Here is a 16,256-nt window from a genome sequence, read left to right as displayed (position 1 = left end):
GAAGGGGAATGGGGCTTGGAGCCCAGAGTGGGGCGTGGAGCCCTGAATGGGAATGGGGCTTGGAGCTCAGACTTGCTAGGGGCTTGCAGCCCAGAACTGGGATGAGGCTTGGAACCCAGAATGGGTAGAGGCTGGGAGCCCAGAATTGGGATGGGGCTTGGAGTTCTGAGTGAAGAACAATGGAGAGTCCAGTGAGAAGGCAATAGGACTATGAGCTCCACAGGGGTGTCCCATGTGAGACTCTGGAGCTTGGGTCCCAGTGTGTGACACTAGAAGAACATGGAGGCCATCTGCAAGGCATGAGACACAGTATAGGGATGGCTGGAGCCATCTAACAAATTAGTCTCAGCTGCGTAGATTGAACTGATAAGAAAGTGAACATTTCACTTTTGATTCCAGAAATGCAGCTACATGCCTGCAATGGCCCAGGCCAGAAGTCAAGGCACACTAGAGCATGCTTCCCTGGTTGGCTGGATTAGACAACTTGAATCTTGAGGGGAGTTGGGATAGAAGTTGAGTAAACTGATTTAACCTAAATGAGTTCAGTCTGATACTACATCCGTCCAGGTTTTTCTTTAACTGGTTTTGGCCATTTTGAAAGCTGTTTATGTGCATTGAACTTCTGTTGCATTACAGATTTGAACTGTTTTCCAATCACTTCTACTGGTTTATGTGTAATTTCTGTCCCTAGCTAGAGTTTGGAGGCTTTCAAGGTCAGGGAACACAATGTGTACCTTCCAGCCTTGTAGGAGGACAGGCAAAACACAAATGTTGCAACCCTGTGAAATCCTATCACTAATATGTGTCTGGCATATGATGTGACAGGAAGGTAGGCATGTCAAAGTAACAGGCCAACTCAACTCTATTATGGACACTGGTTCCTCAAACTGGATATGAGAGAATTTTTACTGTAGAAATGTTCTTAGCACAGGCAGCAAAACAGCAGTGCATTTTCTAGTTTTCTGTTTTCTATTTTTTTTGTTTCTTTTGAAATGTTATCTGTTGATGGTAGTAGCTGGTATATGGCAAATAATCTAGCAGGGAAATTGTGATCTTAGACTCATTCAGAACTGAGATATTTTTGGAAAATGTCTCGTTATCAAATGGGACTCTGAACTTTCAATAGAAACTGATTTAGAAAAATGAAGTGATAAGGTAGGAAGGCAATCAACAGGACTCCCAGGGGGATGCAGACTGTGGGTAAAAGATTCTGAATCCAGTGAAATCCCCAGGAATGATGTGAAGGCCATGCATGCTCTATTCCTAATTAATGGTGTCACATAAAGGGTGGGAGCAAATCACACCTTTTATCTGGATATGTCAACTTCAGTTGAAGAATGAGAGTTTATGAGTCTCAAACCTTCCCTTTTTTAATTTCAAATTTCTTATTATAGTGAAATTATTTATAGAGAAAAAAATAAACTAAAAAACTCAAGTAGTTGGAAATGCTGGGTAACAGTTATTGCTAGAAGTGGGAGCAAATTGATTGGCCTCCGTAGTATTGTGCTTTAGTTTGCTGATATATGACATGAGCTTTTTCATTTACAGTGGAGCAGCAAGAAATACATTTGCTAAAAAATATGTGCTTAAGTTATGCAGATTATATTTGAATCAGCTGTTTTTTTATTTTAATAGTAGGAGGAAGAAAGGTCTGGAAAAAGACATCATGGCTTCGGATGCAAGTCACATGCTGGAAGCGGCCCTTGAGCAGATGGATGGCATTATTGCAGGTAGGATTATTTTTGAGCCACCTAATTTTGGGGGGGAGGGAGGGGAAGAGGGCACAGGGTCTGACCTAAAAACACCAAATGTTAGTAGGTGCAACTTATTCTGAAAGCACTAAGAGATCAAAGTGCTTGGCGCCTCATACAGTTAAAGCATTTTTTGTTGATTACTCTCTTTCTTTCAAGAATTACACCTTTTTTAATGAGAAACAACAACTAGGAAAACTTTGTATCTACAGGATTACTTCCATAGATTTCATAGGTTTCATAGACATTAGGCTGGAAGGGACCTTGTAAGATCATCGGGTCCAGCCCCCTGCCCAAGGGGCAGAAAGTCAGCTAGGGTCAAATGATCCCAGCAAGATAAGCATCCAAGTGTTTCTTAAAAGTGTCCAGAGCGGGTGCTTGCACCATCTCTGGGAAGAGTCTGTTTCAGGCCTTGGGGGCTTGATCAGCAAAGAAGTTTTTCCTTATGTCCAGTCTAAAATGGTCTTGCAGGAGTTTGTGACTGTTTGTTTGACCTTGTCGTCCCATGGTGTGCTCTGGTGAACAGGTGTTTCCCCAGATCCTGATGCACACCCCTTATGTACTTATAGGCTGACACCACATCGCCCCTGAGCCTGTGCTTCTCCAGGCTGAAGAGTCCCATAACTCACAGCCTCTCTTCATAAGGCCTGTTCTCTTGCCCTCTGATCAAGTGTGTGGCTCTCCTCTGAACTCTTTCAAGCTTTTGCACACCCTTCCTAAATTATGGAGCTTTCCCTGGGCGGTTGGGAGGAGAAGGCAAGGGAGGGAGGGAGGTTGACTTCTGTTGGGTTGGCGGGGGCAGGTAGATTGGAACTCCCCCGGGTGAGGAGCTCCAACCCACTGCCCCCTGACTGCAGTGGGGCTGAGAGAATCCCAAAATGACGTGTACAGTCAGAGGGCTCTGCAGCTGAGCTTTTCTATTTGGGCACAGCTTAGAACAATTTCAAGGGGCCAATCACATGACAAATGTAATTTCTGTCTGTGCTGTTAGTGGCCTTCAGGTTTGCACTGACACCCATCACCATATCTGACCACATTCCCAAAATAAGTATCTATGCAGGTCCATGACTTTACCCTCTGCACAATGGGATAGCACTTGCTGCAGCTCTCAGTGTCTAGCAGCACCCACTCAGTAGCTCATTCTCCCTAGCACCCTGGAAGATGACTTCAGCCGCTGGCACATCAGTTATTAGTTTCTTCCCCGCTTCCCAGTAATAGGTTTAGATCTCAAAATGAAGCTTCAAAATGTTGTTATCCCCAGCAAGAAGTATATACATATCCAGGTTTTGTTTTTTATTGTGAAAGATCTGAGATAGCCACAAATATCTACTTTGTTCTGCTCCTTTATAACTGTATGTAAAACATGTAAGTATGATAATACCTTTAATTTAAAAATTATGCTGTATAGAGTGCAACACAAAATATAGTTTTAACCAGTAGTAGATCACTGAGATCCTATTTTTCACCTTTTAATAAACCATAAAACATGTAAGGAAAATGTTTCCTTCCTCTTTCCCCCAACCTGCCTTGCTTAAAATGAGAACAAAAATATTTGATTCCAAATCCAAAGAGTCAGTTTCTTGAGCAAACATTTTTCTAAACAAAGCAAGCTTAAGGCAGTTTTATCTTTGGTAACAATTTCAAATGCGTCTTTCTTGAGTGTCAGCATAAGCTTGTAAATTGCTTTTGAAAATGGAAATCGTGCACCCAAATCACATAGGTACTACTGAAAATTTTACATTATATATGGTTTCGAAGTTAGAACTTTAACAGTTCAGGCAGGTGGATGATATCTGAGTTTTCTTTTTCTTTTCCTTGCTTTAAAAAAAATAGAAAGGAAAAAAAAAAACAAGCAGACCCAGCACATATATTAATTTAATTTAGATGACATCATCCAAGATTGGCAAGGGTTATTGTGTTTGGGGGTTTTTTTGGGTGGGAGATTGGCAGAGAAGCAAAGTTGTTTATGACTAGCATGGGCTTTAAGGGATGTCATTCCTAAGAATTTTGTCAGCTGCAACAGCCCATATTCTATAATTAATTGTAGCTGCTTCCTGACATAACTCAAATTCTCTGAAGTCCTCTACTGTGAACTCTAGGCAAGAGGATATATATCTTCTAGGGCACTGAGTGATATAGATGTTTTGTTTAATGAATTTTCCAGTCGTATGTAGAGAAGGAACTCACTTTAAATAACTTCTACAATCTTGTTTCCGAGAGGGCCTTTAGCATGATAGAATTTATTGTCCTTTCCACGCCTGTGTGGAGTTGCATTGATATTCAGTGAGCCTTTCCAAATGACATTTGTGCCTTTATTCAGGAAATGACTGTTTATAGGTATAAGTGTTTGTGCTACCGAGTTTGATGAGATGAGGCTGGATTAAATTAGATGACATATACTTATGCATTATATGTCAGTGTATCTAGAACTTTTAGGGGTTTACTACTGGTCAATAAGTAATGAGATTTTAATACTGGGGTTTTGATTGTCCCAGTGTTCCAGTTGATGCTTTTTTCCTCCCTTCACTTGCTTGTCACAGTACTGGAGATGGGAATAGAACAGGGAAGAAAAGCAAATAGCACACAGACTCTTACACACTAAACAGCAGACTGAGCATCCTGCTCACAGCTATTTTGCAGCAGCATTGGTGTTCATGCTCTGGAAATTAACTAAAAAAGGTTTGGGCATGCTTATGGGTTCACTGAGTTCTTTTCTACCATGCAGAGAGAGTGGTGGTGAACAAAACAAAAATATCTTGGAGGGAGCTGATTTTTGTAAGAGTTTTACATTGCTCAAATTTTGTCTCAAGTCTGCTAACATTCTGGTTTATTTGCAGATATAAAGTTAAAAATTAATGATTGCTATTGAGAACACATCTTTCTTTTTTTTCTTGAATAAAATCTCAAGAAACCATAAATCAAAGTAAGGTTTAAATTTTAACCTATTGTTTTTCTATATAGGTAATAGTTTCCACTGTTGTTAGGAAAATCTGGTATGCTTACCTGGAAAAAGCCAACCAATCCACCAGTTGATGGTTTGGAGATCACACTTTTTTACCTTCAGGATTTGGACCACACAGAAGAGCACCTCACACCTTCCCTTTGCAAGTAGCATGGGCCTCACCATGGTTCTGCATCTCATTTCTTTTCCCACTGTGACATGGAAATCTTATTCTTTGACTATAGACTACAGTGCAGCATAGACTCTGACCCTGTGTCTCTTAGTGCTTTCAGAGTAAGCCCCCATAATTTTTATTGTAAAAACCTGCAATTAACCATGTTCCTGAAGCAGGTTATAGATTGTGTAAAATCAGAAACTCCATACATAACCAAATGGGTATAGATTCATTTTGAATAGGCAACACGAGGAGGAGGGAGGTGGGTCCTTCTGCTACCTTTAGAGAATTGGTGGGGAGTATACTAAAATTGTGTGCTTGTTGTTAGAAGTATGTTCTTATCTTTTAACTATCTCTTAATGGGCATTTCCTTTAATTTTTAAGGAATATTCTTTGATTCTTGTTTATAACTTTAAATAAATATTAACTGTTTAGGAACCTAATGGCCCTGTCACCATAATATCCAAGCACTTTGCAATCTTTTAATCTCCTTACTAAAGCATGCCTGTGATGTAGAGGAGGTGTGCCTATTATTGCCATGTTACAGATGGAAAACTTGACCATGGAGAAGGACATTTGCAGCAAGGCAGGGAATTTAATCAAGTAGAGCTAGCATCCTAACCATTAGACCATCCTTCCTATGATCAGGATACAGGACTGGTTGAAAATGTTGGTAATCCTGAGAAACAACATCCTGAACTAGTCAAATATAGCACTAGACCATGGGAAAAAGGCTGCCCCAATTAAGAGAAAATCTTCTTTATGATCATTTTGGAATCTTCTCTACTTATGTTAGAAAAATGGATATAGCTTTCTTTTAATGTTACTGATGTCTGCATAATGTTGGAAAAACTAAAATTTTTAGTGCTAGAAGCAGGTGAAGTGATTTTGTTAGATGAGAGCAAAATGAATTATGTCATTTGGCCACTCTACAAATATAACCTTCCATAACTTTTGCAATGTCCTCTTCCCCCATAGCAGTCTGATTCAGAGAGCAAGTATCTCATCTGACGCCTGAGCATGGATTCAGGTTATTATGCTTGATTCAGAATAGCAACCTGGTTACTATCCAGATTTTGTTCTTCCTCAGCCTTTGCTTTATAAAACAAGCATCAGGGTTTCCTTTCTGAACTCCAATAGACAGGAATGCTTTGTTGACCATCATGGGTATTGTCCCAAAAGATCAGAGGGAAAGTGAGGCAAGCTTCCTGAGGAAAGGAGAATTGGACACTTGGCAAAGAGTAAACCAGGAGGTTAGCCCTACTACAGTGCAGTATCAAGATACCAAACCAGTTCTGTATGAGCTAGACTGGGTACTGGAAGCAGTCTAGCTGCGGTAGCATAGATCTATTTATGGGAACCTATATTTTTGCAGTTGGAGTTTCAATCTTTCTCAAATTTTAACGGAGCCAACATATGTCTGTAGCTAGTCCCAATAAAAATATTCTTCCTGTAGACCATGCAACTCAGTGCAATATAAAATGTACCAACATCAGAGCATATAAGAGTAAGATTGTCAAGAAAGATTATCAGATTGAATTGTATGGGTTTGATTGAATTTGACAGAGAGGTCAGTGTTCCCAAACCTTTTATGCTTCAGTGCATGTATTTTGATAACTTGCCCCTGTAGCTGTTATGAATTAGGCATGCTGAACAATTAGCCTTAATTAGCTGCTCACTTAAAATTTCCCTTGAAGTGCAGAAAAAAATAATGTGGTTGCCAATGAACAAGACTGACCTATTGGCCAATATGCTTGCTAATATTAAGCAAAAAAACTCAGCCTAAAAAATGCTCCCATGTGTCCCTGTTGCACAAAAAGGGAACATAACTGTGACAATATACTCCTCTGTGGTTTTGAGTTAGTCGTTTAACCTCTTCCTTTTTTAGCCTCTTTAACAAAATGCATGCCTGTGTTACAGTGGGGCTATGAGATTGATTAATTAAAAATGCTCTGTATTCATTAAGTTCAATTAAGTATTATTTAATTGTTTACATCGGAGACTGTTTCTCTGGGCTGCTGTCTTGGGAATCTATTTTTGGATAACCACAAGATCTAAGAAGCCCTGTAATAAGATTTTAATTTTTAGCAGCATTATGGAACAGAGCTGTTTCTATTCTTTTCAAATAGGATTATTAAATTAACCCTTGGTAAAAGTTGTTGCATTTGTTTGTCACTGAAGGAAACAGATATTAAATGGGTTCTTTGAGTGTGTACAGTGAATGCAGTGTAATGGTTGAAGAAGTAGATACTTAACGGTTACAAAAAAGCTTGTCAGATTGCTCATATGTAATGTTTGTTTAAAGTTTCTTGAGGGATAAAACACTTGCAATCATCCTGTGACAATGGTCACATACTAAAGAGACTACAATTGCCTTTTGTGGAAACGATCTTGAAGAGATCCCCAGAATTTTAGGTTCAGTTTTTAAAAGATTTTCCTCAGGGTTCTGGATGCGGAAACATAACATAGGACCTCTCTTCTTCACATCCAGCCCTACTGTCTTTACAAGAAAGTATGGAGTGATGCTGATTCCCTATCTAGCAGGGTAATGCATTTCTTCATAGACCACTAAGCTATCTCAAGCATAATGGTCGTCTGACAGTGGAGATGAAAGCAATGGATGAAACTTACCAATAATGTTCATTAAGTCACTTTAGATTCTAAGTTATATACACACCAGAATAAGTTTCTTTATTAAATCAAAATATTTCCAAGTGGCCACATGCTTTCCTTATGAATAACCACCCACATCATTACCAAGTTCATTTAGAGCTTAGTATCTTTTTCTCATGAACAGGAGTGAACCAACCACCCTCCTTAATAAAAAAAAAGGGGGGAACTTACTGCTCTGTTTCAGAAGTGTTTGAAATGGCTTAAACTAAATAGGTAATGCTTACTATATTTCTCTTGTAATCAGTATTTTTTTCTTTTCAATGTACGGCAAATATTGTGGAGCTGATAGGCAGTACAGATTTTATGGTGTGTTTGGAGAGGGTGAGCGAATCCAGAATATTCTCCTTGTTTCCTTATCCTGGTTCATTTTATCCTTTTGCTCCCTTCTAGCTGTCTCAGGGATCATGGTATTTCAAAGAGGGATGAGGAGGAGAGAGTCTATAACATTTTACAAGTTGTAATAAACAGAAATTAAAGAATTTTACTCAGACGCTGTATTGACAAAGGCTGGAATTGAAATAATGATACTGGAATGGAATAATTGAAGTAAAGAGCAAGTAGTTTCCTCTGGGATCAGAATAATTGGATGTCAATAGTTGCAGTGGCTGAGACTCATAATCTTTGTTGGCTGGATGGCATAAGGGATAATACAACTACATTGTAATTGTTTTAATAGTTTGTGCTTCAGTTAGAATTTTGTTATTCTGTTGTTCTTCTAAATATACATATAAATGAAGTTGAAAGCCTGAAATGTGTAGGGCGGAAAACAAAAGTGAGAAATAGCAAACACTGTAGACGTCATCTCCTAGCATTAGACTTTATTTAAAACTATATAAATTTTACATCACATTCTTGTATCCCATCATAAAGGCCTTCTTAGATTGAAAGCTAAAACCTTTTCCAAATTCTCATAGTTTTATAGATTGATAAATGATTTGAGACAAGATCCTGACAAAGTACATCTAACCTTAACGTATCACAAGAGCACCAGAGAAAATACCCATCACAGTGTTATGAAAACAATACAGACCTCAGTTTATCTTGGCAATAAATAAGGAAGGGAAAGAAAAAGTTTATCATAACATTTAACCAAAAGCTTGAGTGACCTGGTTAATTGTGAAGAGTGACCTGGTAAATTTTTATGAAGGATGTTAAGTGATGATATTAAGTTCAAAATTGCTCTCTGAAGTTCAACTTCACTGAATTCTGCATTAGCTTATCCTTCATCTGTCATCAGCAATAACATATTTAAACATGCAAGGTAATAGCCTCTCAGAAGCTTAATTCAATGGGGAACAAATAGTCTAGCTCTTACAAGCATTTTTGAGTCACTTCTATATCAGACCTCTTCCCAACACTTTTTTGAATAGGGAGTAGGGCAAGGTGTCCAAGTTCTGTCTTGGCCAGATTAATTCTCTCAATCTCCCATAAGAGCATTTGTCTGAACTGCATACTTCCTCATTTTTTCATAGCTGTTTCTCAGCTTAGCTATCTCATGGAGCATATGCATTAACTAGCTTTAGTTTGTTTTGATTTGGATTTTTGTTGTTATCAGCCAGCATGTATGCATGAAAATAGGCATTGCATGCCTCAGCAGACTGGAATTATAAGTGCTTTACAATTTATATACAATTTAGGTGGAAGTCAAGGACTTGCATAAATTATTGGGTACAGTTTGAAGTTTCAAAAAACAGGCCAAATCGAGATCTTGGCAACTGCATGATGATTGCACATGTGTGGCACAGTTCTTCTCATTCTTTACCCCCTGTTGACAGAACAACCTGAACTTTGGAATTTCTTGAATTTTGAGTGCTTGATCTTGCAAAACAGCCCTGCAACTATCTTGGCTATTATCCCAAAAAAACCCTACCTCTCATTCTATTTTTAATATGCTAGGCATACTGTCTCTTTAGAGAAAAGTTATGGTCTGAAAACAAGGCAAGGAGTCAAGAGGTCTTAAGTTCTAATTCCCTTTGTGAAAGTGACTGACTCCTTCTGTAAAACAGGGACAATACTACAAGCTTTCTGAAACTGTTGAACATTAATAAATCCCTATAAAAGTTCTCTAAAGATCTTACTTTTTAAAAAGTTATAAGTATTTTTAATCCCATATTTATGTATGACAAAACTGACCTACGAGAAGCTAATTGACTTGGCCAAAGTCAAATGTTGAGTTATTGGTCAAGTTGCTCCTGGCATTCACACATTTGATGTCCAGTGCATGCATTGCTGCTTCATGGAACAGGATTTTCATTCCATCCTAGTTAGGGCTGAGATGATTAGCCGTCTTCCTCTGTTCTTTTGAAGTATTAATAACATCTAGGTATTACAGAATTAGGAAATGCATATGCTCATATAGATTGTGTAGCATGTTAAATGCAGAAAGGATATTATTCCTGTTTATAACTATATCGTTTTCTATATTTCTTTTTCTAAAATTATTTATTATTTCTGATTTTTTTAGATTAAATATATCATTAAAAATTTGTAAACAATGGAGGCATGTTCTTAATTTTTCCCCTGTATTTAAAAAAATCTGCCAGTAGTTGTCCTCCCATATTTCTGAAAAAATATTATGGGCAGCCTATGCAAATATCCCTAACAATAAAATATAGTAGGAACTTACTTTCAGGTATATGCAGTGATGTACAGTAGATTTGGCACAGTCAGCATCTGCAAAAACTAAGAATTGTATCCCTACTAAGAAAATAGGCCTTACCCACAAATTGTATCATAGGTACAGAGACAGCAAAAAGGATTGCTGAGAACATCCATAGTTCAAATACAAGTAAAAGAAATGTTGGAGACATGCATCAGAGTAAGCCAAAGATGAGTATAAAATTAGACTGCTGGTAGCTGTTTCTTTGGTTCACAAAACATAAAGCAAAGGTCACAAAAGCAAGCAACATAATTTCAAAATCAAGAACTCTGAACAGCCAGAATAAGCCATTTAAGTTCTGCAGGCTAACTCCAGATGCACAAGCCTACGCATTTCAAACAACTGAAGCAGAGACCTATAGGAAAATGTCAAAATCAACGTACTAATAAAGAAATTGCATCTCAGTGTTTTGTCATACATCTATTCTAAAACTGTAGCATTTAAACCATGTATACTATTGTATAGAGGTTGATGGAGATGCTTAGATAGATTATGTTGATATTCCTAAACCAGAAGGACAATATTAAGATCCTAGGAATTCAGAGCATTTGTCTGCCCTATCTTACTGTACCTTCAAACCAGAGGTGGCCACCATTTGATGCCAGCCAGTATCTTAGTCAGAAATTACCATTTCTAAGGGAGGGCTCTCTGTACAAAAGGATTTGGATTGGTTCAGTCAACACTTCTAAGTCATTCACTGCTTGGACAGGTCTTCCAGCAAGGATAAAGGAGTGGTTATACCACAGGTGGAGTGACACAGTGCTACCCATATGCATTTGGAAAATCTGTCCCAATAACTTTAAAATTCCTTCTCTAACTTCTGTCTCAACTTCTCAGGAAGGTGTTTCCCTGAGCTGCATCCTGCCACATGAAGGTTCACAGGGTTTGATTTATTTTTGTAAAAGTTTAAAAGTTGGAGGCATAGTGAATGAGGTATACGTGAATGAGAAGAGAAACACACTTTAATCTGTGGAGCAGCATGCAAGACCTGTGGTCCTTCTCTCTGGCTGTGTACAGGCTTAAAAGTTCGGGAAGTTAGATTGGGTAAAAAATTGCTGCCTAATCTAAAGTGATTCTTTCCTTGAATCCTGCTCTTTGTAAATGAATTGTTGAACAGTACAGATATTCCTAGAATCTGATTTACAATGATGCAACTTACTTTAAGCTGTGTGATTATAGTTTGGATGCCAGTTTTACAGACATTTGGCCAGTACTGGGAGCCTGATCTGAGGTAAAGGAGGTACAGATGGGAATGGGGGTCTAGTGAGACCATGGTGGGGTGGGGGGGGAGTTGAATTCAGGTGGCTAGCAGTACTTTGGGGAGGGGGGGGTTGGTTGGTCCATGGGGGAGCTCTCTGTTTGGAGGTAGTGTGGGGAGGTCAGGAGGCTAAAAATAGCCTGGTTAGAACAGAGTGGAGAGAGGTTCTCTGATCCTGCCACATGCCCCCATGGACCCCCTGGCCCCCCTGGCCCATCCACTCTTCCCTCAACCCTGATTTACTTAGGTTGGGCTCCCAGAACTGGCTGAATGTCTGTGGAAACCAGCACCAGATTGTTCCCAGTGCCAGTTTTACAGATGTTTGCTGGTGCTGGGAGCCCGCTCTAAGTAAGTTGGGGTTGGGGGAGGAACAGGTAGGAATGGTGGGGCTAGCAGGTCTGCAGGCAGGTTTGTGAGGTCTGGGGAGTTGGCAGGATTGGGGGGAGTGCTAGCAGGACTATAGCGGGGTTGTTTGGTCCACAGTCAGGGATCGTCCATCTGGGGGAAAGGCTAAAAATAGTTCAATGGTAGAGTGGGATAGGAAGAGTACAGCTTTAGGGCTCGGGAAAATGACTGGGCTTTTGCAGCCCCAGGGCTGTATTCCAAATGTGTCCAGGCATTCAGTTAGATCAGTCTAAACCATGGCCAATCTAACTTGCTGTACCTCTCAAGTGAACTAAGTTAGATCAGGACATTTTTTGTCTGATCCAACCTTCAGGGAACATATGTACATCTTGACATTTAGATCAACCTAACTAGGGATCTAATAAGGTTCGCACATGGGTGATCTACATTAGATGGCCATTTTTTACCTAAACTAACGTCCAAACTTGTAAGTGTAACATCTGTACATACCCCTGCTGACTGACTAACAGATACTGCCTAACTAGCTAGCTGTTGCCTGAGGAAAAACCTCGGTCTTTTGTTAGGGACCCTCTCTAAGTTATAACTAATCATGGAATCATAGAAAATGTAGGTTGGAAGGGACCTCAGGAAGTCATCTAGTCCAACCCCCTGCTCAGAGCAGGACCACGCCCAACTTGATCATTCTGGCCAGGGCTTTGGCAAGCCGGGTCTTAAAAACCTCCAAGGATGGAGATTCCACCACCTCTCTGGGTTACCTGTTCCAGTGCTTCACCACCCTCCTAGTGAGAGAGTTTTTCCTAATATCTAACTTAAACCTCCCTTGCTGCAAATTCTGTCACTACAAGAGAGAGGCTTAAAATTCAGTCTCATAATGGTAAGGAAAATTCGAATTTAGCTAAAGGACAGCTGTTCTTGCTCTAAGGCAGTGGTTCTCAATCATTCTTAGACTCAAGACTCCCCTTGAAAAATGCCAGCTCTTACTTTTCACTCATTTTGTGACTACAGAAAAATAATAAAGCAATGTTTATGGTGCAAATAACTTGGAAAGATTACAACATGTCAACTTGTTCTCAACACTGTGGATTCCTATTTGAAATCTCTGAGTTGGTCTTGTGAATCGTATGTGCACACCCAACAGTGCTAAATGTGTGGCACCCAGTGGTACCCTTTAAAAAGGGTTTCCTGATTGAGAATCAGTCTTCTAAGGTAGCTACAAATCACATACACTTCCAAACTCCATTGGTATTGCAGAAGCAAGACATTTGAAAACAAATACAAATACAGAACAGAAGAAGTGGTAGGCAGTCTAGGGAAAAAGCATTTAAAACATGCTGGCTATAATCTGATAGGATTAAGAATCTGAAACACAAAGATTCTTTTGTGGTTTAGAAGTCTGTTGACCTATACTCCAGCTTCATTCATCTGAATCACTCTATTGTCAATTGGGCAGTAAACAGATCTTGAAGATGGTCAGATTTAAACAATATTTTAGCATCATCCAGGGAATTTCTGTATGCATGTCCAAAGATATATTTTGTTTTTAATACTAACTTTATTTTCATTATGAGCAGGAGTAAAATTTGAAAAAATAAGAAGCTTGCAGTATAAAGATCTTGAGTATAACTTGAATATAATGAGCTTTGTGATAATTTGAGTCTAAATGCCTTCCCTTTCTCACAGATCAGATTTTTTTTAATGATTCAGCTTTTCTTGATGTGGCATTACTGTTCTTTAATAGTGTTAGCACCCAGCTTTCTGGTCCAGAGTCATGACTTTGGGGTCTGCACTGAAATCCTGGGGGGGGGTTCCTCTTGCCCCATTAAACTGTTTTTTGTTAGATTTATAGCTGTCTGAGCTGAAGTGGACCCTATTTTCCAATATGTAACTTGAAAGGAAACTGCAAGCCTGAACTCTACATCCCAACACGTATGAGGGAATAATTTAAATTATGGAGCTGGCTTGGGTATGGCGTTCTAACCAGTCACTAGTGGATTGCTTTTAGTGGTTGAAGTCCCTGTGCTTCAGGGATAGACAACGCAGAATGCTACGTAAGATATGTATGTATTTCTAATTTTAGGGAATTTTTTCCCCATGTCCCTCACTTCTCCCAATTTAACTAATTCATATCTACTATAATAGGACTTCTGTGTAGCCCTTTGTGGCAAAGTAGAGCCATACTCCTTTTGGAGTCACCAGGATTCATTTCATAACAGTGTCTGGAGAAGAAGTTAGTTGGGCTCGCTCCGCCTTCCCTTCCCTATGCCAAGCATTCTGCTGCAAAAATGGGGTTCAGCTACATGTCTTATTCACTCCTCATATTTGGTTTATCTGAGTTCAGGTTTTCAAAGCCATCTTCATGGGGGAAAAGGGAAAGAATCTTTTTTCACTTTTCAAAAGAAAGTGGAGATTCTCTGTATGTAGAAGTATAAAGGATAGACTTCTGGAGCCCAGGTGCTGACCCTAAGTAAAAAAAAAAAAATCCAGTTAAATATTTCTCTAATGTATTACAAGCTGACATCCTGAGCATGTTGGCTATTCTGTTGTGTAGGAGACTGGTCAATGATTAAACCTCTACAAAAATCATGTGGTCCTATTTGCATACAGCTTGATATTGTTCTGATTTAAAAAATAATTATTGTGTAAAATGTGCATTTTCAACATATCCTAAGCTATCCTTTCTCCACAGAGATTAATTGTTCCTTTAGGAAACTCTTCTGTATTGATGACCAGACTAGGATAAAGTAGATGACAGTGCAGTTTAACAGAAAATGTTTGAGTCATCTCTTACCAGGAATTGCTTTCTGACTGTTTTCAATTTGGTGCAAAATCCAGAGAAGAGCCACGCGCATGATCAGAGGTCAGGAAAACAGACCTTACGATGACAGGCTGAGATCTATGAGGCTGTTTAGCCTGGAAAAGTGCAGGTTCAGGGGTGATCTGATGGCCACCTATAAGTTTATCAGGGGTGACCACCAGTATCTGGGGGAACGTTTGTTCACCAGAGCGCCCCAAGGGATGACGAGGTCGAATGGTTATAAACTACTGCAAGACCGTTTCAGGCTGGACATAAGGAAGAATTTCTTTACTGTCTGAGCCCCTAAGGTCTTGAATAGCCTGTCATTGGAGGTGGTTCAAGCACCTACATTGAACACCTTCAAGAGTAAATTGGATGCTTATCTTTCTGGGATCCTATGACCCCAGCTGACTTCCTGCCCTTCAGGCGGGGGGCTGGACTCGATGATCTTCCGAGGTCCCTTCCAGCCCTAATGTCTATGAAATCTATGAAAATAAAGAGATTAAATATGTTAAGGATGGAAACAGCAGAGCAGGAACTGAGAGAAGTAAAATAATATTGGGGACAGTGGCTTGTATGGAAGTGGAGAGATGGATAGAAGCAAAGGAGTAAAAGTATATAAAAGAAACAGTGGATAGAGAAACATCAGATTGAGTAAGAGTGGATTTTAAACTGTTTGTATATGATTTGATAGCTCTGGTAATCTTTTTTCACAAGACTGTTACATGTATTGTTTTCCAAATTGGTTACATATTTGCCCCAGAGCAACCTTCCCCTGGAATTAGCTGATTCACCTCAAAGAACTTTGAACTCCAAATATGACATTTATTATCACAGAATAGGACCTAACAACTGCAGTTCTTTTCCCTCACGATCAAATCTTATTGAATTTACCATAGAACACCAATGAAGCGGTATACTTACTACAGCTATATATACACATTCAAATAATCTAGGAACTTCTCTCAGGTTTACTCCCTATGTAAAAGAAAATTACCAAGAGCCACATGTATAGACATTCATGTGCTGAGGCACTGAAAAGTAGAAAACTTGCAGTGCTGACCCTGTGCAGCTGCAGGGAGGGTGATGGGGGGTTTGTACACATATCTCAAGCTCTGCAGGCGCCCTTAGTCTGCCTGATGACAGATGGCAGCAGTGCATAGGGCAGCCCTGATTGACTGACCCAGACTGTCTGTGGTCAGCCTGTGTTCTCCAGCACAATGTGGGGATTGTGAAGGGGGCATGTTCTACTTCCTGCTGGACAAGTGACTGACACCTTGGAAGTAGGGGAGAGAATGCTGGAGGACACTTGTTTTCTTCTGAGAGAAGCTACAGAATATACAGACATATGTTCTGCCAAAAGAAACTCTCCCAGGAGTGATTTAACCCTGGCTATTCTCATGTTATTTTTCTCTTGGTGTAGCCGTTTTTACACTGGGAGAAAAATCCTAAACATTGTACAGCAACTCTTCTAGGATGAACTGACTCTCTATATGAGGCCTATGAAGACAAAAGTCTGAATTGGTCAAGGCCTCAAAAGTCTTCAAACCCCCAACCTGCCCTTTGCCATCTTCCCGCTTGCCACATTCCTTTCCCTTCTCTCTCTCTCTCTCTCTCTCTCTCTCTCTCTCTCTCTCTC

The 16,256-nt window shown here is 39.6% G+C and overlaps 1 protein-coding gene across 4 annotated transcripts in view; it reads left to right on the top strand.

Annotated features, from left to right (window-relative positions):
• PPFIBP2 (PPFIA binding protein 2) overlaps nt 1-16,256 on the top strand; it is a 206,012-nt gene that overhangs the window by 58,628 nt on the left and 131,128 nt on the right. For all 4 annotated transcript variants that reach the window (XM_025209275.1, XM_014521940.2, XM_014521943.2 and 1 more), the window contains exon 2: nt 1,636-1,730. In XM_025209275.1, the coding sequence (XP_025065060.1) occupies nt 1,667-1,730 (64 nt within the window). In that variant the 5' untranslated portion in view covers nt 1,636-1,666. The remainder of the gene's footprint in view (nt 1-1,635; nt 1,731-16,256) is intronic.

This window comes from Alligator sinensis, unplaced genomic scaffold, assembly GCF_000455745.1.
Source record: "Alligator sinensis unplaced genomic scaffold, ASM45574v1 scaffold1072_2, whole genome shotgun sequence".
NCBI lineage: Eukaryota > Metazoa > Chordata > Crocodylia > Alligatoridae > Alligator > Alligator sinensis.
This window is presented reverse-complemented; position numbering and strand designations above follow the sequence as displayed.